At 39.1% G+C, this 23,462-nt stretch overlaps 1 protein-coding gene across 1 annotated transcript in view; it reads left to right on the top strand.

The window, feature by feature from the left end:
- Positions 1-23,462, top strand: part of OCRL (oculocerebrorenal syndrome of Lowe) — a 52,888-nt gene that overhangs the window by 17,258 nt on the left and 12,168 nt on the right. The window contains exons 7-19 of the mRNA XM_008572399.1: positions 404-493; positions 1,173-1,299; positions 1,385-1,546; positions 3,358-3,459; positions 3,999-4,113; positions 7,615-7,731; positions 7,833-8,020; positions 9,943-10,054; positions 11,408-11,517; positions 13,043-13,178; positions 19,712-19,822; positions 20,481-20,646; positions 20,913-21,148. Of these exons, the coding sequence (XP_008570621.1) occupies positions 404-493; positions 1,173-1,299; positions 1,385-1,546; positions 3,358-3,459; positions 3,999-4,113; positions 7,615-7,731; positions 7,833-8,020; positions 9,943-10,054; positions 11,408-11,517; positions 13,043-13,178; positions 19,712-19,822; positions 20,481-20,646; positions 20,913-21,148 (1,772 nt within the window). The remainder of the gene's footprint in view (positions 1-403; positions 494-1,172; positions 1,300-1,384; positions 1,547-3,357; positions 3,460-3,998; positions 4,114-7,614; positions 7,732-7,832; positions 8,021-9,942; positions 10,055-11,407; positions 11,518-13,042; positions 13,179-19,711; positions 19,823-20,480; positions 20,647-20,912; positions 21,149-23,462) is intronic.

The following is a 23,462-nucleotide window of genomic DNA, read 5'->3' as shown; positions in this document are numbered from 1 at the left end:
TCTTTCTACTATTTCAGTGTGATTGAAATTCTGACATGCTGATACAGAGGCAGGTGGCCATTAGCAAAGTACCTCACCCCTTGAGCCCTGATAGCTGATATTTTTTTTCTTCAGGAATGAACCCAGGGATTGGCTAAGGAACAAGTCTGTCCAGCTTTAAGGACACTGAGCCAATTTCCAGAATCTTCAGTGTCATGACAAGTACAGTTTACCGCAGACTGTGTTCCTCCTTCTGCCCCCACATGACCTCAGAGCTGCCGTCATTTCCTTAGTCTCTTCCATTACATTCAAGAAGGTGCTGGCCCCTTCATATAAGGAGTGTTGAATGAATGGTTTTTGGTTTTGGTAAATTCCACTCAATGAAGGGCACCCCAGTTTCTGACCATGACCCTTATCTCTTCAGCTCAGTCACAACTTCTTGTTCCAGAGCAAAAGGACTCATCCAGCTGGTACCAGAAATTAGACACGAAGGACAAACCTTCTGCTTTTTCAGGTACTGAAAGGATTCTGTTTTCCCTGGTTACTATGATCATTGCAGAGTCAGTAGATTTTATCAAGCCAGATGAGATGATGTGGATTAAAGTCAATGTCAGACTCATTCTCCTGTGGAGTGGTTTTATTGAGCCCATGCACACTGATTAATGTTCACACCTAATCCTTTCTGTGGCACAATAGCTTTTCAGGAGCCAGTTTAGCAGAGTGGTAAAAAGTATAGGCTACAGAACTAGAGACGCTGAGTTTGAATCCCAAGTCTAGGACTTACTACTTATATGACCTTGGTCAAGAACTCAACAACTCTTAGCTTCCATTTCCTTTCCAATAGCATGGGAAGATTTTTAATAGTACCTACCTCATGGGGATTTTGTGATGATTAAGTGAGATAATGATATAATACCTTATTGGCAACCATGCATTGTGCTAAGTCTTCAATAAATGTTAGCTGTTATTATTCAGGTTCCAGATTAATGTAAACTTCTGTTGTTCTAGTTAGTATATCAGTGCTTCAGGGATGGATGTGCTTCTTCCCCCATCTAAGTAATTACTACCCTCATGGTACCTTTCTGTTTAGTAATGCCACTGACCAAATCATGACCAAAACAAATCCCTGTCTACCCTGGATATGTTGGATGTTACCTTTTTCCCCCTTTGACTTTGGATTCTGTGTCCTTCAGGGCTTCTTGGATTTGAGGATAATTTTTCATCTATAAATTTGGACAAGAAAATAAATTTACCAAATCAGCCTACAGGGATTCATCGGGAACCCCCACCCCCACCTCCACCCGCTTCAATGAATAAAATGTAAGTCTATGTCAAAACATATTTACCTTGTAGGAGACTTATATTTTAGGCAATTTTACTTTTGAATTCCTCATTTATTTGCTAGGCTTCCACGTGAAAAAGAAGCTTCTAACAAGGAACAGCCCAAAGTGACCAACACCATGCGGAAGCTCTTTGTACCAAATACCCAGTCTGGGCAGCGAGAAGGTCTCATCAAACATATCCTGGCAAAGCGAGAGAAAGAATATGTCAACATTCAGACTTTCAAGTGAGTCTCTCCTCTGTTTACTTAGTGTATTAGTCCATTTTGTGTTGCTGTAACAGAAATACCTGAGACTGGGTGATTTATAAAGAACAGAGGTTTATTTGGCTTACAATTCTGGGATAGCTGCATCTGGCATGGGCCTCAGGCTGCTTCTACTCATGGTGGAAAGCGGCGGGCGGCCGGCGGGTATAAGCAGATCACATGGCAAGAGGAAGCAAGAGAAAGCGAGAGAGAGAGAGAGAGAGAGAGAGAGAGAGAGAGAGAGAGAGAGGAGGTGCCAGGGTCTTTTAAGCAACCAGCTCTCACGAGAACTGATAGAGCTAGATCTCACTCAGGACCCCCACCCCCCAGAGAGAACATCAATCCATTCATGAGGGATCCGCCTCCATGACTCAAACAGCTTCCAGCACTGCCACATTGGGGATCAGATTTCCACATGAGTTTTGGTGGGGACAACACATCCAAACTCTATCACTGAGTCTAAAAAGTTAGTAGGTACAGCAGACAATGGCCTTTTGATATTTAAGGTATTAGCTTAACTAAGAATCAAAGCATGATTGAAAGGAATGGTTATCTGATTCAATCCCCTGTCTCTATGTTGGTCAATAACATGCATATCTGAAATAATACAGATGCTATAATTTCCCTTGGATTTTCTAACTACTAATAATACCATGTCTACTAATATTTCTATCCTCTCGTAGAGAACCAAATCAAGCTCACATGTACTAGAGAATTATCCTGTAGCACATTCCTTCAGCAAGTGTGTTTATCTATCTGGCCTGCTGAATTTTTTTCCAGCCAATACTGGAACATTAAAGTCCACCATTACCACTAGATCTTAATTTACTTACTTTGGTAGGTTAACTAAAGAAAGTTTCACCCATTCCTCTTGTTTGGGAGGTCTGTCTTGGATTCTTTTGTCTGTATTATTTTTCATTTGAACTTTACTTGTTGATATCCTCTTTTCTGGACCTGGTGTGTGTGGTGTATGGCGGGTATGATGTGGCATGGCGTGTATTCCCTGTGTGCAAAGAAACGACACTTTTCTTTGTTATTCATGGGCAGAATGTACTCTTCTAGTCCAAGATTCCAGTCCCATCTGTTATTCCCATCATGCCTCATTTATTCTAATTCAATCATAACCATATCCCTATGCTAAAACCTCTAGTTCCTTACATTCCCCACAATGCTTATATTTGTATGTAAACAGTTATGACAGTCATGAGTTTTCTCTTCTGCTTTCCCCTTAATACTATATTTGTGTCATCAGAATTTCCTACACAGATGTCTTTGTAATCCTTGGGAAGTGAGTTTTTGGATTCAACTACAGTCCCTTATAGAACAGTTATCCATATTAGACTAGCTCACAGCACGAAGAGACCTCTTTCCCATTTGTAAGCTCTCCCTTTGAGTATGAGTTTGGATGGATATGAATTGAAGGGAAATGTGGTAGGGTTGGTTGGTTAGCTCAGTTGGTTAGAGCACGGCCTAGTAACACCCAGATCAAGGGTTCGGATCTCAAAACTTGCCAGCCATCAAATAAAGTAAAATTCAAATAACAAAGAAAGGAAATGTGTTTTTTTAAATAGAGATGTGGTTCCTTTCTGTAGGTTCATTTAATATAAAATTTAGAGAAAATAAGCCCACTGCTTTTGTGTTGTAGCTTCAAGAGGTTTTTCTTATGTGTGTGTCAAAACATTTTGAGGAATTGTTAGCTTATTGTGAACATACCCTTGTATGAAGTAACAAGAAAGACCTTCTGTTGGTTCATACTTGATCTCTGTTTTCAAATTATTTTTTGGTATTATTAGATTTTTTGTTGGAACTTGGAATGTGAATGGCCAGTCTCCAGATAGCGGATTAGAACCTTGGCTGAACTGTGATCCGAATCCTCCTGATATCTACTGCATTGGGTAAGTAACAGTTTTCGAATTTCCTTTCAGCTGTATGTTTGGTGTTAGTTTACATGACATTTTGCCTTCTTTTTTTTTTTTAAACTATTTGGTAAAAACCTACTGTAGAATGTATGTGAGAGTAAACTTCTGGGTCAAATTTGTGATATCAGAAAGGAATAGATACCTTAAATGGTATAAGGAATCTAGTCCTCTCAAAATCCATAGATAACTATATTCTTCATAGAAGCTGAGACTTAAAGGTCAATTCTAACAGTGAGTATTCCCAGGATGTAAGAGCAAAACTCTACTGTTATCCCTTATGAGAGGTATTTTTGTTTATTTTTTGCACAGTCTATGAATATACTGATGAGGATTCATTAGAAAAGAAAGCTACTTGTCCTTACTGATAACCTGAGTGAACAGAGCAGGTCTATAAAATTTCTCTGTCTTCCATCCTTTTTTTTTTTTTTTTACCTAATGTCTCAGCAAATGGGACAGGAGGTAGCCAGAGATAATTATAGAATCTGCATAGATCTCACATCCTTTTTTTTTCTCAGATTCCAAGAGCTGGACTTGAGCACAGAAGCCTTTTTCTACTTTGAATCTGTGAAAGAACAAGAGTGGTCCATGGCTGTGGAGAGGGGTTTGCATTCGAAAGCCAAGTATAAGAAAGTAAGCCACATTTAATTACCATTTTTAGCATATGTATTAGTCTGTTTTTGTTACTTATAACAGTACCAGGAACTGGATGATTTGTAAGAAAACGAAGTTTATTGCTTACAGTTTCAGAAGCTGGGAAATCCAAAGTCCAGGGAACACATCTGGTGAGGGTCTTCTTGGTGTTGGCTTTACAGCAATGCAGGGGTCTCACGTAGCAGAAAATGGTGGAGCAGAGAGAGACTCTTCGTGTGCTCTCCTTTTAAAGCTCTCTGAACCATCCCCCTGACCGCCATTGTTAATCCATTTGCTATAGCACGGTCCTACAATCTAATTACCTCTTCAAGGCCCCAGCTTTCAATTACCATAATAGGACTTCCCACCCTGTTAACACTGTCACAGTGGGGGCCAAGTCTCCAACACATTAAACTTTTGGAGGGACACAATTCAATTCCTAATATTCCAGCTCAGACCCTCCAAAATTCATGTCCTTTTCACATACAAATAAATTAATTTCATCCCCAAAGTCTTAACTTGTTTCAACTCAAAGGTCCAAAGTCCCAAGTCCCGTCTGTGAAATCAAAACAAGTTATTTACTTCCAAGATACAATGGTGGGACAAACATAGGGTAAATATTACCATTCCAAAAGGGGGAAATAGGCCAAAAGAAAGGGATTGAACAAGTCCAAAGCCCAGCAGGGCAGGCATTAAATCTCAAAGCTGATGAATCATGTATCTTCACTCCATGTTCGACTTCTGCACACTGGTGCAGGGATTGGGTCCCCAAGTCCTCAGGCAGTTCCACTTCTATGGCTTTCATGGTCTCAAGTGATGCTTTAGCTCTCGCAGGCTGGCATTACACACTGGTAGCTCTACAATTCTGGGGTCTCCATGGCAGTCCCGTTCTCCATAAGGCATGGCACTGATGGCGTTTCTCTGCTGCAACTCTGACCCCACGTTTCTGCTCAGCATTGCTCTAGCGAAGGCTTCATGCAGTAACTCTGCCCCTGTGACAGATTTCTTCCTGGGCCCCCAGGCTTTTCCATATACGTCTGTTGAAATAGAGGTGGAAGCTCCCAAACCTCCATAGCTCTGGCGTTCTGCAAGTCTGCACACCTAACACCAAGTGGACTCCACCAAGGCTTCCAGCTTGTAGCTTCCAAAGCTAAGGGTCCAGCCACCCCTGGGGCCAATTTAGCCATGGCTAGAACAGCTGAAGCAGCTGAGGTGCTGATGTGGGGAGCAGCATCCCAAGGTGGCCCTGGGCAGCAAGCCCATGGAGGGTGCCTCAGGCCTGTTCCCCAAGACCATCTATCTCCCTGGACCTCTGGGCCTGTAATGAAAGGGCTGGCCCCAGAGGCTTCTGCAATGCCGTTAGGGCTTTTTCCCCTTCTCTTGATAATCCCTTTCTTTTGTACTAATCTTCTTAGCACCACCACATTTTTCTCTTGAAAATGCTCTCTGCTTCTCTGCCATATGGACAGGCTGCAAATTTTCCAAATCTTTACACTCTGCTTCCCTTTTAATTGTATATTCTGGTTTTACATCATACCTTCCTGCCATACTCAGTGTAGGCTATTACAAGTAGCCATGAAGCTTCCTGAATGCTTTGCTGCTTAGAAATTTCTTTCACCGAATACCCTGGATCAGTACCTTGAAGTTCCACATTCCATAAAACTTTTGGGCATGAACAGAATGCAGCCAAGTTCCTTGCCACTTCGTAGCTAAGGTGATCATTGCCCCAGTTTCCAATAAGTCTCTTCTTGTTTACATCTTCTGAGACCTCCTTAGAATGGTCTTTACAGTCCGTATTTCTATCAGCATTCTAGTCACCACCACTTAACCAGTCTTTAAGAAGTTCCAAACTTTCCTCAGTAGCATGTAGGCTTTTCATAGCCTGTACCTCTAAATTCTTCCAACCTTTGCCTAACACCCAGTTCTAAAACTGCTTCCACATATTCAATTATTTGTTATAAGTAACACTCTACTCCTGGTAGCAATTTCTGTATTAGTCTGTTTCTGTTGCTTATAACACAGTACCTGGAACTGGGTGATTTGTAAGAAAATGAAATGTATTGCTTCTAGTTTAAGAGGCTGGGAAGTCCAAAGTCCATGGAACACATCCAGCGAGGGTCTTCTTGGTGGTGGCTTTACAGCAATGCAGGGGTCTTACATGGCAGAAAATAGCAGAGCAGAGAGTGAGAGAGTCTTTGTGTACTCTCCTTTTAAAGCCCTCCAAACCACACCCCTCTCTGACCACCATTATTAATCATTCACTATGGCATGGTCCTGTAATCTAATTACCTCTTCAAGGCCCCACCTTTCAGTTACCATAATAGGGCTTCCCACCTTCTTAACACTGTCACGGTGGGGGCCAAGACTCCAACACATTAAACTTTTGGAGGGACATAATTCAATCCATAATAGTATATGAGTAAATAGAACTCACTAGGAGTTATTCCATTATCTATAACTTGTTCCAGAAGAATGGTTTAATCGAATTCTTCCCTGTGTGTAGTACTGGGATAGGGCAGACTAATTCTTCGTACTTATTTCCTAGAGAAAAAAATGTCTCTAAGCTTTCTGATCCTGTACTTTCATTGCTTAGATAGTTTTATGAGAGAAAAAAAATAATTTTATTCTCATATGAATAATAAGGTAACTTATTTGTACAATAAAAGTTGAAGGTTGAAATTTGAAATTGTTCACTGACATGAGAATTCAATTCTTTATGAAGTATGTGGGTGCATAGGGTATTTGGAATCAGAGCAAGAATAGAGTGTTGTGGAATTTAAATGAGTTCTAAACTTGGTTGTAAGTCAACTATAGAGTTGACTTTAGCAAGGTGGGCCAATTTGTTAGTCTTTAGAAGGCATGTGGTAGAGGCACTTAGCTACTAGAAGAGTTATTTTAATTACAGGGCTACCATACTAAGCTCTCTAAAAGGAATAATCGGAATAATTTTCCTCTTTGTCTTCTAACAGTTTATGTAGATAATAAAACTAAAGATGTGTTTCTCTCATATAGGTCTGTGAATAATACATATCTCAGACATATTTCTAGCTTTAGTTCATATGTTAAAAATAATCAAAGTAAAAAGGATTGCTGTTTTATAGATTTAAATTTCTTACAAAATTACAAATCAGAAACTAGGAAGGAGAGATGGAAGGAACAGTTTGAGATAGTGGCTTTATCTTTATTATTTGAACTTTTAATGCTGCTTACTTCTGGGAGGCTAAAAAGTGATTAAAAGAATGGATCTAGAGCTGAGTGTACTCATTGTCCCTCACGGCTTTTAACTCTTATTGGGTCAGAGCCAGATTAGAGCTTCCTCAGAGAATTTTGGTTTCCACATTATCAGGTCCACTGGGAAGTTAGAGGATTTGGATTCAGATTTGGGCATCAGTATGTCGTCTTGGTGGAAAATTAGTTGTGGGAAGTTAGATATGTGGCAAAGAGTGGTGTTACCATTAACTTTTAATAACTGCCCCCCCACACACACACTGTAACTCATAGGTTCAGCTAGTCCGTCTTGTTGGGATGATGCTCCTTATATTTGCCAGAAAGGATCAGTGTCGATATATCCGTGATGTTGCTACAGAAACAGTTGGAACTGGAATCATGGGGAAAATGGTGAGTGACTTTGCCAATGATCTTGACTATTATTTATGTCTATGTGAAGTTTAATTGCTAGTTGTATGTACTAACTGTGAATAATTACTCTTGCTTAACAGGGAAACAAAGGTGGAGTAGCTGTGAGATTTGTGTTTCACAACACTACCTTTTGCATTGTCAATTCACATCTGGCTGCCCACGTGGAGGACTTTGAGAGAAGGAATCAAGATTATAAGGACATCTGTGCGAGAATGAGTTTTGTGGTCCCAAATCAGACCCTCCCACAACTGAACATCATGAAACATGAGTGAGTGGTTAACTCCCCTGTGGCCTTAGAATAGTGGGCCCAAGAAGAGATTAAATGTGTTGAGAAACTATAGAGCTGTGAAGAGTGAGGGATTACCATGTTGGGGTCACAAAGAAGAGAGCATTTTTGAGGAATAGCAGACACTGAGGCAGGGAAATTAGATTTGACATCAGAGGAAAGGTTAGTTGTATTAGTGGGGCATCTAGAATAATGCTGGAGGGATCTGTGAGTTGGAGTCCGTTTTTATAGTCTTTTATTATAAAGTAGAGATGTTCATTGTAAATGTATTAAAAGATAAAAGTAAAAGTAAAAATCCCTCGTTTCTTATCCTCTAGTCTCCCCCGCCAGTCCCTCTTTCCAAAGAAAACCATCTTAACAGTTGGGTGTGTATCCTTCTAGATCTGTACTGTCCAATAACAGCCAGTAGCCATATGTGCTACTGGACACTTGAAAGTGGCTAGTCCAAATTGAGATGCACTGTAAGCGTAAACTATACACTGGATTTCAAAAACTTGGTAGGGAAAAAAATATAAAATATCTCAATTTTTAAAATGTTGATTATATTGAAATGGTAATAATGTGGATATATTGGGTTAAATGAAATTTATTGTTAGTTATTTTCACTTGTTTCTTTTATTTTTAAAATGCAGCTACTAGAAAATTTTAAATTATACTGTGACATACATTATAATTTCATCAAAGAGCGCTTTTCTAGATTTTTCTCTATGCACATACAAACACACACGTACTCGTTGTATAGGATTGTATTATTCTATTTATTGTGGATATCCTTCTAAGCCAGTATATACAGATCTACATTATTCTTTTTAATGGCCATGATTATTAAAAATAGGAGTGGCAGAGAGAGGTCAGTGAAGAATGGGAGTTAATAAATACAGAAGCAGAAATACGTTGAGGAATGGACTGGATGGTGGTCGAAAGTGATTAATTGTAAAGAAATTAACACTACTCATTGAAATTCTGAGGGTATGATTTGGAATAAGTGGTTTGAGGTGGGAATTAGTAGGAAAGCAAAAGACAATTTAGGGCTATTAGAATCAATAGAAAGTAGGGTAATTGAGGAAAGAGTAGGGAAGGGTAGTGATATTGGCCTGTATTTCACAGAAGTAAAGTCAAGGCCTTGAAATTTTTGGACCTGAAGTTGCCCAAAAATTCCATAAATTTATTTTCCCAGGATTTCATAAAATTCATGTTGCTTTTGAGATTGGCAAAGTAACCCATTGGAAACTTGAGATAGCTCACAGGAGAATTCATTTTGATTTGGTAATTTAATTGTCTCCTTTTGTGGGGCACTCAAGCACATTGAGAGGCTCATTGCTGTGACTTGGAGCTGAGACTCCCATGGCATGCCAGTCTCTTGCCTGCCTGGACTTAAACTGCAGATCTTGGGCAGAGATAAACAGGTTGGCTGAACTGGAGAGCCCTGGACCTACTTTTCCTAGTGGGCCCTGCCTGGGAGAACTGTCATTCAGACCGTCTAGACCTTAGCAAAGTCTGCAGAAAACCTCAGGGCACTGAGAAGCAGAAAACTTTCAGATTCTCTTTCCCCAGGGACCTGGCAAGTAGCCAGGCAAAATTTTGAGGTTAGTGCAGCAAGTAAACTGCATGCTTCTCAGTGTCTTAACTCCTTGGCTTCTGAATTCCATACATATACTGTACTTCCTCGTTTTCATTCTTCACATATGGAGTGCCTATTCTCCCACCTATTTCGTAATCCATTGTCTCTCCCAGGTGTTGACAGTACTTGCTCCCAAAGGATTAGTTATAGCTTTAAAACCCTTGTCAGATAGTGATAAATGAACACTTATCAATAATCTACCCATTTTCTTCTCTTCATTCTTCTCTGATTGATTTTTATCCTAATTATTACTGCTTCTGTTCATATATTTCTTGATCCTCAGTGTTGTCATTTGGTTGGGAGATTTGAACTACAGACTTTGCATGCCTGATGCCAGTGAGGTGAAAAGTCTAATTACTAAGAATGACCTTCAGAGGCTTTTGAAATTTGACCAGGTAAATAAAGTTTCACTTTATAGGAACTTTCCTAGATGGCAGATAAGATTGTTAGGGCCATGAGATAGGCACGTGGGAGGCATGTCTTACTTTAGGAAGTGATGGAAAGGTATTATCTTGTGAAAACAGTGTGACTAGTGATGCATTGAATACATACAGGGTTTGTGGTGCTTTTATTAAGTGCTTGGATGGGACAGGGGAGATAATGTTAGTGCTAAAAAATAAATATAACATTCAGTAAGTCTTTATCAAGAAGAGATTTGTATAAATGAGTTGGAGAATGGGTGGGGTTAATTGGAGAACACTTCCTGGAGGAAATGGGCCCTCAGCTATGTTGATGTGGCTTGGCAGATGGAACAGGGAAAACTGTTCTATGCTTACTTGTCAGGCTGAGCAACAGCTTGGTGGTAAAAGAGGGAGGCCCTGTGAGGGGTACTGGGAAATACAGCAAAGTTTATCTGGGATGAATAGCATAAGCTGTAGTCTAATTGGAACTGATCGATAAGTTGGGGCTAGCTGGTATATGGCTGTTGATGTTAAAACCTGTGGAAAAAGCATTGATCCTATAACATTTCTCTAAAACCTGATATTCAGGAACCAAGTTTCCATGTACTTGACAGTAAATTTGCCTCAGAACCTGGCATGTGACTTGAATTTGTACTTCAGCATATGGATGCTGGCTGCTAAAAGTGAATGCTTCTTATTGAAGGAAGAAAATGTTTTGACTTGATTCAAATGTCTTCAAATCCTTATGAGAACCTTTTGATCTTCAGACATAGTCAAAATTCAGGTGTTTTGCAGTAGAATGGTTTTTGCAGTGAGCCTTTCTTGGCTGGGTCTACCTTCACATTCAGGTTGGCTAGCTAATTTCTTCACATTTCTTCCTCTGTCCAGCCTCCGAAAGGGGTACAGTTGGAATATATTCTGAGTCTTATGTAACTCTGGTAAAATATTTGAGTGAAGATAACTTTCAAAACAATTTGCAACTATTCACTGAATTTGGTTTTGGAATTATCCATTCAACATTTGTGTGCTTTTTTTTTTTTTAATTAAAATTGTGCTGGGTGGTTCCTGCCCAGCTCCAAGGAACTCAACAATTATTTAGATTTCATTTTTCCATTTTACCCCTGGTCACTATTAGCAGTAAAAAAATTAGCGATGTGCTAATAACAAGTATCCTATCTGAGGGTGAGTTTAGATGCTGTGGCAATGCCAAGATTTAACTCATAAGGTAGAGTTGTAAAAGCTATGGAACTGGATACTTAGAAATAGCAACAGTGGCTAATCAACCTGATTATCACTTATATTAATATGGTATTACTCTGCTTATGTGATGCTTCTTTCTATCTGTAGCTAAACATTCAGCGCACACAGAAAAAAGCTTTTGTAGACTTCAACGAAGGGGAAATCAAGTTTATCCCCACTTATAAGTATGACTCTAAAACAGACCGATGGGATTCCAGGTAAAGTGATAAGAACCTTCTTACAAAATAAATTAAAGCTTGATCTTATTTCTGTCTCTCAATATTGGTAAGGGGCTAGGAATTTTTTAGATCATACCATAAGCAGATATAAAAAACTAATGGCTCAGTGCTATTACGGAAGAGTTTTAATTCAAGTGTACTCAAAGGTGAGCTTATCTTAGGAAAGTATTACTTATATGTCAGGGCTATTGAAGATGGGCTGCCTGCAGTGCCTTATTTCTGTCACCCTGGCAGACTTGCTTAGATTTTTGCCTTCCTGATCTCACACCTATTTCTTACCTATTGCCCATGCTGACTCTTTTTATTGAAACTGCTTCTCAGCTGTTTGACTCAGGGTACCAGAAGGTGAAAACAAAGAGCCATGAAAGGTTCTTCTAGCACAGTAGTTATCGATCCTGAGAACACATTAGAATCTTCTGGGGAGCTTTTAAAAATACTGATGCCTGGTCCCCATGTTTGTCACTGCTGGAGAAAACTGAGAACCACTGTCTAGAAAGCCCTTTGATGTCCTAATCATCCCAGTAAAGTACCCCTGTCAGTAAGTTCTTGGTAACTATTTGTTTTCTACCTACTATTTCTTTGTTTCTTATGGTTTCCTAGCTGGCTGAGCACAGAAGCTTGAAAGTGAATCCCTAGGCATATTCAACTGCTTCTGAGAGCATCGGGCTGGGGTGGGGAGGAGTCTGTTTGTATTCCTGTGCTCCAAGGGTGCTAGTCAGCAAATGAAAAGTGACACTGACACATCTTGTACACTTTGCCTGGTTACTTCCACTCACCTGATGAGAGTCAGTTGAAGAGCTACCAATAAATATTTGTGTCACCTTCTGGATCAGGTGTACAGGTGTTGCTTCTTTTAATAGAATGGTGAATAGGTTTTTGCCCTACCCTTGGTATTCTATGGCCTGTTAAATACATTCAGGCTTGCATACTTCGATGTTAGTTCATCTCTATTAAAAAAAGCTGGACTTGTCCATAAAAGTCCAGGTTTAAAGGAGAAAATCTTTACTATTATTCCTCTCCAGAGATTAAGCCCAGTATAGGAATAGAGGGTTGAATTTTTAGATTTGGTTAATTATCTATCTGTTCTGAAGTGTTATTGCAATTCATAGAGCAAAGGAAGTATTCAGAATATAATCCTAACCTTCTGAGGATATTTTAAGAAGTTGCTATTATATATTTCCCTGTGGCAACATTGTTGAAGATGTAATCCTAATCATAGGAGAACCACTTATTCATTCATTAGATAACTATTCATTGAGCACCAACTTTGCACCAGATACCATGCTACAGGCTAGAAGTTCAGTGGAAAACAAGCAGACATGGTCCCTTCACAGAGCTTGCAATATAGTAGGGAAGATGATAGTTAGGAGTCATTAGGGAAGGAGAAGTATACAGTTCTTTGGGAGCATATAACAAGAGGCCCTAACCCAGGTCTAAACCAGTGTGGTAGGTATTATGTTCTTGAATTATATGTTCTCTTTATGACTCATTTCTTTATTTACAGTGGGAAATGTCGGGTTCCAGCCTGGTGTGACCGAATTCTTTGGAGAGGAACAAATGTAAATCAACTTAATTACCGGAGTCACATGGAACTGAAAACCAGTGACCACAAGCCTGTTAGCGCACTCTTCCATATTGGGGTAAACACTTGTTCATTTATTTGTTTGTGTGTTAAGTATCTATTCCAAGAGCATTATTTAGACTCAGAACAGATTAGTAATTCAGTGAGCCATAAATATTCCATAACCAAATAATCATTTGCAGCATTGAGAAGTTGTCTCCCTCAACCCTCCCAAATACTGTCAATGTAGCTCTTAATGCTCCAGGCCTTTAAATGACACAGATGTTTCTCATGCCACCTAATGGTTGGGTGGTAACCTGAGCCTCCAAAGACAGTATGCATGAAGAATAGTTAGAAGCTAGCTTTTAATGGATGAGTAACTTTTCACCAGATGGATAGTAAGGAAGGGAAGCACCAGGAGAGAGGTTGGGTGGAGGGGTTGGGACAGCAGGAGCAAAGGCCCAGACTGATCAGAATACAACCAAGTCTGTATATTGCCTTAAGAGGCATAATGTCATCCCTACTATAGTGAAGTCTTCCTGTTCAGTAGCATAGGTTTTAAAACTTTTGCATCGTGGGCTGAATTAATGGTCAGTTATTTAAATTTTTGTCTCTATTGTGAATTTTTGTCTCTATTGTGAATATTTTTTCCTATTGTATTTTTCAGCTGTGCATTATTCGTATGCAGGTTATAGCTCATACTCTTGCTGATTTAATTTACTACAGCCAGTACATTTAGGTAATTTCTTGTGGATTTTCCAGATCTATGGTCATGTAATCTGTCAGAATGTATATAGTGCAATGCTTAATAGGATGGGCTTTGTAGTAGACTGCTTGGATTTGCATTCCAGCTCAACCACTTTCTGTGTTACCATGGACAGCTTATGTAACATCCCTATGCCTCAGTTTCCTCCTCTATAAAATGTGGATAATAATGGTATCTGTTTATGAGTATTAATGAATTCAGACATGCTAAGAGTGTAGTAGGGTAGATTTCTTACCTCTGTGTATATGTCAGTTTTTTGGCTTCTGAAATAGGTATTACCAACATGTCTTATCCTGCTCCTATTTTAAAGAGGAATGACTTTGGGGCTTTTCCTTTAAGAACGCAATTAGTTCTTCGTCTTGGAATAGATTTTAAATTTTACGAAGACAATCATGACTTTACTTTTGTCCATTTTGAAATTTAAAATAATAATGATCATTAATAGTAAGTGTTCCTCCAATAGCAGCTACTATCTGTGTGCCAGGGACTGTGCTAGGCAATTGCACACATCTTATATACTCACCACATCAGTGCTTTGAGTTAAATATTTCCCATTTAACAGATGAGCAGGTGGAGAACCAGTGAGTTTCAATAACTTCATTAACTGCCATACAATCTAGCAATCCCACTGCTGGGTATATACCCAAAGGAATGGAAATCATCCTGTCAAAGGGATACCTGCACGCCCATGTTTATTGCAGCTCTATTTACAATAGCCAAGAGTTATAACCAACTAAATGTCCATTGTCAGACGACTGGATAAAGAAAGTTTATACTTACACAATGGAATACTATTCTGCCATAAAAAAGAATGAAATACTGCCATTTGCAGCAATGTGGATGAACTTAGGGAAAGTTATGTTAAGTGAAACAAGCCAGACACAGAAAGAAAAATACTACATGTTCTCACTCATAAGTAGGAGCTAAAAAAAATAATAATAATTTTTAAAAAGAAAGATATAACAATCAAATAATTCATTGAACTTTAAAAAGAAGAGAACAGAACTGAGGCCACCAAAATAGGGAAAGGGGGAGGGGAAGGGGGTTAGTGAGAAATTGGTAAAGGGCTACAAAAAATGATTACATTATGTAATGTTAAATATACTAATTATTATGATTTGAGCATCACATATTGCACACAGGTATTGATATTCAGTGCTGTACCCCACAGATACATACAATCAACTGTGTTCCAATAAAAATAATAAATAATAAATAAAAATAAGAAATGAAGACTGGGGCAGGGAGGGAGAGCATTCAACTATTCAAATAAAAGGAGAGCTGAGTTTCAAATGTGAGGTCTGTTTAACTCCCAGCGCTATGCTCTTTCCACTATCCCACAGCGCCTCTACAGTTCTAAAGTGCTTATTGACTAAATTTGCCTTCAGATACTACTTATAGCCCATTTAATTTCTAGGTCTTACTCGGGGGCTGCTCTCTTTTCATCATTTGAATTCTCTTAATCCGTTTAAGAGGATGTCTTTTCTCAAGCACTACCTCTTTAGTTTAATCAGAGGTAAAACTGATTAAACTGGCTTTTTTTGTTTGTATTTTTTTAATTATTTATTTTATAATTGACACGTAATAATTGTACGTATTTATGGGGCACAGAGTTATATTTTAATATCTGTATGTAATGTGTGATCATTGCAAAAATTTATTGTTTCTTTGTGATGAGAGCATTTGAGCTCCTCTCTTCTAGCCATTTGAAAACATACAGTAATATTATTGTTAATTATAGACACCCAGCACTACTGTAGGCCACTAAAGCTTGTTTTTCCGATCCAGCTATAAGTTTGTACACTTTAACCAACCTCTCTCAGTCGCTCCAGCCCCCTGCCCTTTCCATCCTCTAGTAACCTACTCTCTAGTTCTATAAGCTCAACTTTTTTTTTTTCTTTTTAGCTCCCGCATATAAGTGAGAACATGTGGTATTTCTCTTTCTGTGCCTGACTTATTTCACTTAACATAAAGTCTACTAGGCTCATCCATGTTGCTGCAAATGACAGGATTTAATTTTTTATGACTGAGTAGTATTCCATTATATATATATGCCACATTTTCTTTATCCATTCATCTGTCAGTGGATACCTAGGTTGATTCCATGTCATGGCCATTGTAAATATTGCTGCAATAAACATGGGGATGCAGATATCTCTTCAGTATGCTAATTTTCTTTCCTTTGAATAAATATCAGAAGTGAGATTCTGGATCATACGGTAGTTCTGTTTTGTTTTTTGAGGAATTTCCATACTGTTTTCCATAATATATGCCCACCAACAGTGTGTAAGAGTTCCCTTTTCTGCACATCCTTGCCAGCATTTGTTATTTTTTATCTTTTTTTTTTTTTTTTGTCCTTTTTGAGACTGGCCACACCATGCTCAGCCAGTGAGCGCTGTGAGCACACCGGTCATCCCTATATAGGATCCGAACCTGTGGCTGGAGCGCTGCTGCACTCCCAGCGCCGCACTCTCCCAAGTGCGCCACGGGCTCAGCCCTATTCTTTATCTTTTTGATAATAGCCAGTCTGACTGGAGTGAGATGATATCTCATTGTGGTTTTGATGTGCGTTTTGGGGGATTTTTTGGTTTTTTTGTTTGTTTGTTTGTTTTTCCTTTTTGTCTTTTTTCGTGTCTGGCAACGGATCGCAACCCTCAGTGTCGCGCCCGTACCGGACCGGGACCGGCAACGGGATCGCAACCCTCGGTGTTGCTCCCACACCTTGCTCAGCCAGTGAGCGGGAACCGGTCTGTATGTGGAATCCAAACCCTCAGCGGGAGCGCCACCGCACTCCCAAGCGGCGCACTGTAGCAGTGCGCCACCGGGCCGGCCCTTTTTTTGTTTTTAAAGATGACCAGTAATGGGATCTTAACCCTTAGCTTGGTGTTGTCAGCACCACGCTCAGCTAGTGAGCCAACAGGCCATACCTATATAGGGATCCAAACCCTTGGCCTTGGTGTTATCAGCACCACACTCTCCCAAGTGAGCCGTGGGCTGGCCCTTGATGTGCATTTTTCTGAAGATTAGTGATGTTGGACATTTTTTCATATACCTGTTGTCCATTTGTATGCCTTCTTTTGAGAAATGTCTATTCAGCCCATTTGCCTGTTTTTTAATTGGATTATTTATTTTTTTGCTTTTGAGTTGTTGAAGTTCCTTGATTGAGAACCTGGGAATATTTTAATACTCCAAACACACTAATCCAGAACTCCCAGTGGAATGTTTAAAATTTTTCCAGACTTTCTGTGTATTTTTGTGTATCTTTAAAAAAGGTCTACCTTTCTAGTTTTTAATGATTTTTAAATTGTACAGCAATTCAAAAGTGCTTTTCCTTTAAAATAAAGAAGAATTTTAAGCCGAATTTACAAATAAAGCTGAAGTTCTTCAATCCCTGGTCTGTCTTCTACTCCAAACTTTGCCTAAGCCACCTACTCCCCAGCCAGGCCAACTACTCTTATGAGTTTATATCTTTCTAGAACAGCACTGTCCAATAGACCTTTCTATGCTTATGGAAATGTCCTATTTCTATGCCATCAAGTCCAATAGCTACTAGGTATGGGTGGCTATTGAGTACTTGAAGTATGGCTAGCGTGACTGAGAACTGAAGTTTTAATTGTATTTAACTTAAAGTAATTTAAATTGAAATGGCTCTGTTGTCATGGGCTATTGTATTAATGCCGTTCTAGACCTTTGCATATGCTTTTCTGTTTACCCATAGACAAAATATTGTTTTATGTGTAGCTGTGTGTATATCATAAATAGTCTTATACCATATGTGTTGATCTGTAATTTGCTTTTTTTTTTTAGTTCAACAGTGTGTCTGGAGATCTGTTCCTGTTATTACATCAAGATCTAGCTCATTGTACTTTTTTCTGAATTCTTAATTTCATCAGTAATTTTCTTTTCTAAAATAATGTATCAGGTGGTGAAATTCTTTCATGTTTTTTGCCCCCTTATTTTCCTTGACGTGCCATTAAGTGCTGCAATCATGATAACCTACTGAGAAAAGATTTGATTTTATTGAGTAACCACCCAATATTTTGGACTCTTGAGCATGCTATGATTAGAGGCTTTAAAAACCACATTACATTTTTACCACCATTGGCACCAATGACTGTTAACAAAGGAGCCAAATGCTCTGTGGCCAATTAATTTCAGAAGACTTGCTGCGGGCTGGCTGAGATTAAGCTGAAATAGGGTTCCACCCCTGCACTTGGCACTGTGGTCTGTTGCATTGGTTCTCAGACTTTAGTGGACATTAAAAATTGCCTACAGAGCTTTAAAAAAAGTATAGATGCATGGACCCTGCCCCTGGGTTTTGTGATTAACAGACCCAGGCTGCTGTGCTTTCTAGATATACCTGAGTAGATTCTGTTGCATACCTGGTATTTTACAAAGGTTATTACACTAGTGGTCCAAATGTCACCTTTGGTATTAACTGTGGCCATGAGCAAGTTAGTTGATCTTTTATATCTTAATGTTCTCAATTATCAGAAGAGGAATATTCCTTGTTTTGGTAGCCTTGCAGGTTGTGAAAATAAACGTGTAAAATACTTTTTGAAATAAAAAGTTGGAAAATTTTGTAAAAGTATAAAATTCATCTTAACCTAACAGTATAGTATGGACCCTGAAGTGATTGCTTGATCCTCAGTTCTCTGAGAGGTATAGTTCAAATATAAAATAAAAAAAAAAATTCGGGCCGACCCCGTGGCGCACTTGGGAGAGTGCGGCGCTGGGAGCTCAGCGACGCTCCCGCTGCGGGTTCGGATCCTATATAGGAATGGCCAGTGCGCTCACTGGTGGGCGACACCACACCAAGGGTTGCGATCCCCTTACCGGTCACGAAAAAGACAAAAAAAAAATTTTTAAAAAAAAAACCTTCCCCATCTGAGATATTTGGCTCAGCTTTAATGTTCTTATTTTCCACATCTGCATTAGAACCTTTGCTGCATACATCAATCTTTTTTTTTTTTTGACATGGATTTTTGTGAAGTTTTCTATTCTAAAAAAGAAACTGATAATAAGTTAAAATGCTATCTTAATTATATTAATTTTTGCCATCAGGGTGTATGAAGTTTTAATATTTCAAACAAAACACAGCTATATCAGGAAGCTGAAAGTGCTGTGTCAAGTGGGAAATTTTTTGATTAGTCAAGATGATTTGTTTGTTGTTATGGTTTTACTGTAGTCTAAGATATTTTGTGTCGGCCGTTTTCTAAAATGGCCATAGGTTCCATTTACTAACATACCTTTGCCATTATATAATCTGAGCTGTGATATTATGATTCTTGGCATTGTGCATAGCAGCTAAAAGAGTTAAATGCTTTAATCATATTTTTTGCTATTTCACCACTTTATGATGATTGTTAGAAGCTGTAATGTATATGGTTTGATACTGTCGTTTTGTACGGTTCAAGAAATCATTTTTACCACAATTATCACATTTTCTTTACTACCAAATAACTTAACAGTGGAGCAAGAAAACATTCTTCCCAAATATTTATTAATGCCAGGCTTCTTAACATGGAGGCTTAACTTTTCCAGGCAGTTAGCCAATTAACCCTACCTTGAAGTTTAATTTATATTTGCTTTAGTGACCTTTTAAAAATTGTTAGAGACCCTTGGAGATATGTAAGTTGAGAGCACATAAGACTAAAATAAGAATCTGTTTTCTTTCAGGTGAAAGTTGTGGATATAAGTGAGATGTCAGAAAGTGTTTGAAGACAGTATTCACACCACAGTTTATTTTAAATGGTTGCTGTAATAACCAGTTTAAATTGTTAGATAATCTCAAAGGGAGATGAACTAGGAGCAATGAGACTGAAAAGAGGGTTTTTTTCTTTCAGGTGAAGGTTGTGGATGAACGGAAGTACCGGAAAGTCTTTGAAGATAGCGTGCGCATCATGGACAGAATGGAAAATGACTTCCTTCCTTCCTTAGAACTCAGCAGGAGGGAGGTGAGCAGAAATACATGGCTGCCCCGTCTAGTGCTCATTGTGGTTAGCGTAGAGGAAACCGTGTTACTTAGAAAAGGCAACACAGCAAAGTGGTCAAGACCGTGTGTGCTGGAGCCAGACTGCCTCCATTCCAATCCCAGCACTGCCATTTAGTAGATGTATGACCTCAAGCAAGTAAGTGCCTTACCCTTTCAGAGCCACAGTTTCCGTTCTGGATTAAAGGGTGGTTCTGAGGATTACATGAGTTAATACATACGAAGCTTCTTAGAACAGTGCCTCGTGCATAGTAAACCCTCAGATGTTGGCTGCTCTTATTTAATATTTCAGAGCTGCTGGTTAAATCATGTCTCAGGAAGCAGGACTTGGTCACAGGATGAATGCCCTGGACCAAGGTTGGGTTATAACCCTCTTAGGATCCCAGGAACAATCAGAGTAGCCTAGAGAGGTAGCAACAGCCACTTGACTCCTTCTCTGCTGGCGTGAGTATAATAATATCATGAGAATGGATGGTGCAAAGGTAGTTCAATTGGTGAATGCATATGGCAGTTGCATACCTGGTTTAATTACCTTATTCTTTATTCATATTTCCTATGGAATAATCCAACTGACTTACTTCCCCTACTAGTGATGCATGTTTGTGTCTGTCTGTCATTCCCAGTTTGTGTTTGAGAATGTGAAGTTTCGGCAACTACAAAAGGAGAAGTTCCAGATCAGCAACGATGGACAGGTTCCCTGCCATTTTTCTTTCATCCCTAAACTTAATGACAGCCAGTACTGCAAGCCATGGCTTCGGGCTGAACCTTTTGAGGGCTACTTGGAGCCAAGTGAGTTTTCCCTTTACCATCGTCTCTGCTTGTGATGTACCATGTCCTCATGATTCCCATCCCCTTGATTTAACTTCTTGTTTCCTAACCACATGTCTCTTACTTTCACTGTCATTATTTTGGTGATACTTCTTTTATGTATCCAATCTCTCCTCCTTCATTGCTTGATGGTTTTTTAGAGGACGCTTGTTCTGTTGGTTCTCATACCCTCATTGCTTTTGCATTGGAAGTGTCTTTATTACTGTGTATCATCTTTTTCATTTCAGATGAGACAGTGGACATTTCTCTTGATGTGTATGTCAGCAAAGACTCTGTGACCATCCTGAACTCAGGGGAAGATAAAATTGAAGATATCCTTGTTCTTCATCTGGCTCGAGGCAAAGATTACTTCTTGACCATCAGTGGAAATTACCTCCCCAGTTGTTTTGGTACATCCTTAGAGGCTTTGTGCCGAATGAAAAGACCAATCCGAGAAGTTCCTGTTACCAAACTCATAGACTTGGTAAGAAACATACTAAGATGTAAACCTTCTTTACATATAGTTTTCACAGTACTTAGGTGATATCCTCATTATCTCTGCACTTTCTCTCTTTTGGGGGGGCAGGGGGGGCTGTCAAGTGATAATGAGTAATGTCACTTTATCTAGCACTACTTTGATTAGATTAAGCCTAAGGGGAAAGAGGAGAGGCTAATCTGTAGTTGACTCTTGTCAGGAATATAATAGATAATACTAAGCTCACCAGATAAGACTAGAGGCACCCTTCTAGAAGACATAATGCTTATTTGTTAACCTCAGTCACTTTTGTATAAATTAGTGTGCATGTGAGGTATGGTAAGTGGGGGAGAGGCAGTATTATCCTCATTAAGCATATGAGAAAACTGAGGCACAGAGACATTAACTTGCCCAAAGTCAAACAAGTTAGTGACAAATCTGTCACCCAGATTTTCTGACTCCCAGTCTTGTATTCCTCACTGTACTAGATTATATCTAATCCAAGAAAAACTTTGCTGCTTAAGGAAGCACAGACCTAAGTGGAACCTTGGAGTACCTGCATCAGAATCCCCAGAGATGCTTACTACAAGTACAGGTTCCTCCCCCCTCACCTCTAGCAACAGGATCAGAATCTCAGGGTGTGGGACCTAGGGATCTGCATTTTATCAGCATCCCAGATGATTATAATGTACATTGAGGTTTCATACTTATTTAATGTAACTCAAGAAAGGGAAGGAGAATGATTTTCCCACCCCTTCCCCAAACCAAGCTATAATATCAATGTCCTTATGAGGGAAATGCTTATCATCTTCAGTAACAAAGTGATTTAGTAACAACTTCATCCTATTAAGAAAGTTCCAAATGAAGATACTGTTGGATTTGTGTACAGACCTCTTTGGGCTACAAAAGTATATTTTCTGTCTTTGCCAAAGAAAATTAGGTGAAGTGACAGCCATACATTACCTTTACCATTAGCATTCACATCGATCCTTTTGGCCAAACTAGAGCAAGTGATTGTATCATCTAGTGGGGAAGGCTGGACTAGTGGGCAGGCTGCTGGCTTGTCTGAGTGTGATTTGTTCTGTTGCCATGGAATTGTTTTAGCTGTGACTCAAATAGCAGTTTAAAACACTTGAGTCCAGTCCTAGCATTCTTTCTTGGAATTACACTTCTTTCCCTAGAGCCCTCATGAGTGAGTATATTACCTCTGTTTGAGAGAGAATCATTTTCTTCAGAAATTCATATCCTGTCATTCTGCTATTTCTCATGATAATTGTTTTTTCTTCTACCACCACGTTCTTGTCTTTCAAATTAAGTATTTCGTCTTTTAGAATACATTCTGAATGATGAGGTTGTTGTCTTTTATTTCTACCCCCTTCCCTTCATCCCAAATACCACTTGCCAGCTTTCTTTGTCCCAGCTTTTTATTACAAAAAATGTCAAATGTGCAGAAAAACTGAAAGAACAGTACAACGAACCCCCACATGCCTTATGTACACATATACACACACATTTTTTTGCTGTACTGTTTAAAATTAAGTGGTAATATCATGGCATTTCACCACTAAAAACTTCAGCCTGCATCTCTTAAGAAAAAGGACATACTTTTATATAAGCACAGTACCATTATTATGCCTAAGAAAACTAACAGTAATCCTTAGTATCACTTAACATCAGTCCATATTCAGATTTCTCCAGTTATCCCCAAAATCTCTTTTGTAGCTTGTTTTGAACCCGAATCCAATCTAGGTTTATGCAGTACATTTGGTGAGGTCTCTGTAGGTTCTTTTAGAATAAATAAAACAGTTCTTCCCTTTTTTTTTTTTAATGCCATTGACTTTTTTTTAAGAGTCTAGTACAGTTATTCAATCAAGGGTCCACGATTATCTAAATTTGATTGTTTCTTCTTGGTATTTTTTTTTTAACTGATCCCTTTATACTCTTTCCTCCCCCCTTATTTCCTGTAAACTGGTGGAGGCATTATATAACCTTTGCCATAATTTTCCCATGTTAATTCTGGAAAAGGCCAGAAGGAGGCTCAACCAGCATAAAAAGTTTTTATTGTAAGTAAAATATTTTGTCAGGTAATTCCATCATGTTTGCCCATGAATAGAAAGTAGCCAAAAGTATCAGAGAAATTAATGGCTCTGTAGGAAGCTCTTTTTCTTTTTTGTGCACAAGCGATTCAAGGTTAAAAAAAATAGAACCCCGGGGCCGCCCGGTGGCGCACTGGATAGTGCGCCGCTTGGGAAGCGCGGCTAGCGCTCCCATCCGAGGGTTCGGATCCCACGTACAGACCGGCTCCCGCTCACTGGCTGAGCGA

This window comes from Galeopterus variegatus, unplaced genomic scaffold (assembly GCF_000696425.1).
Source record: "Galeopterus variegatus unplaced genomic scaffold, G_variegatus-3.0.2 Scaffold779, whole genome shotgun sequence".
NCBI classification, from domain to species: domain Eukaryota; kingdom Metazoa; phylum Chordata; class Mammalia; order Dermoptera; family Cynocephalidae; genus Galeopterus; species Galeopterus variegatus.
The sequence above is the reverse complement of the archived record's forward strand: the minus strand, read 5'-3'. Positions and strand labels throughout refer to the sequence as shown.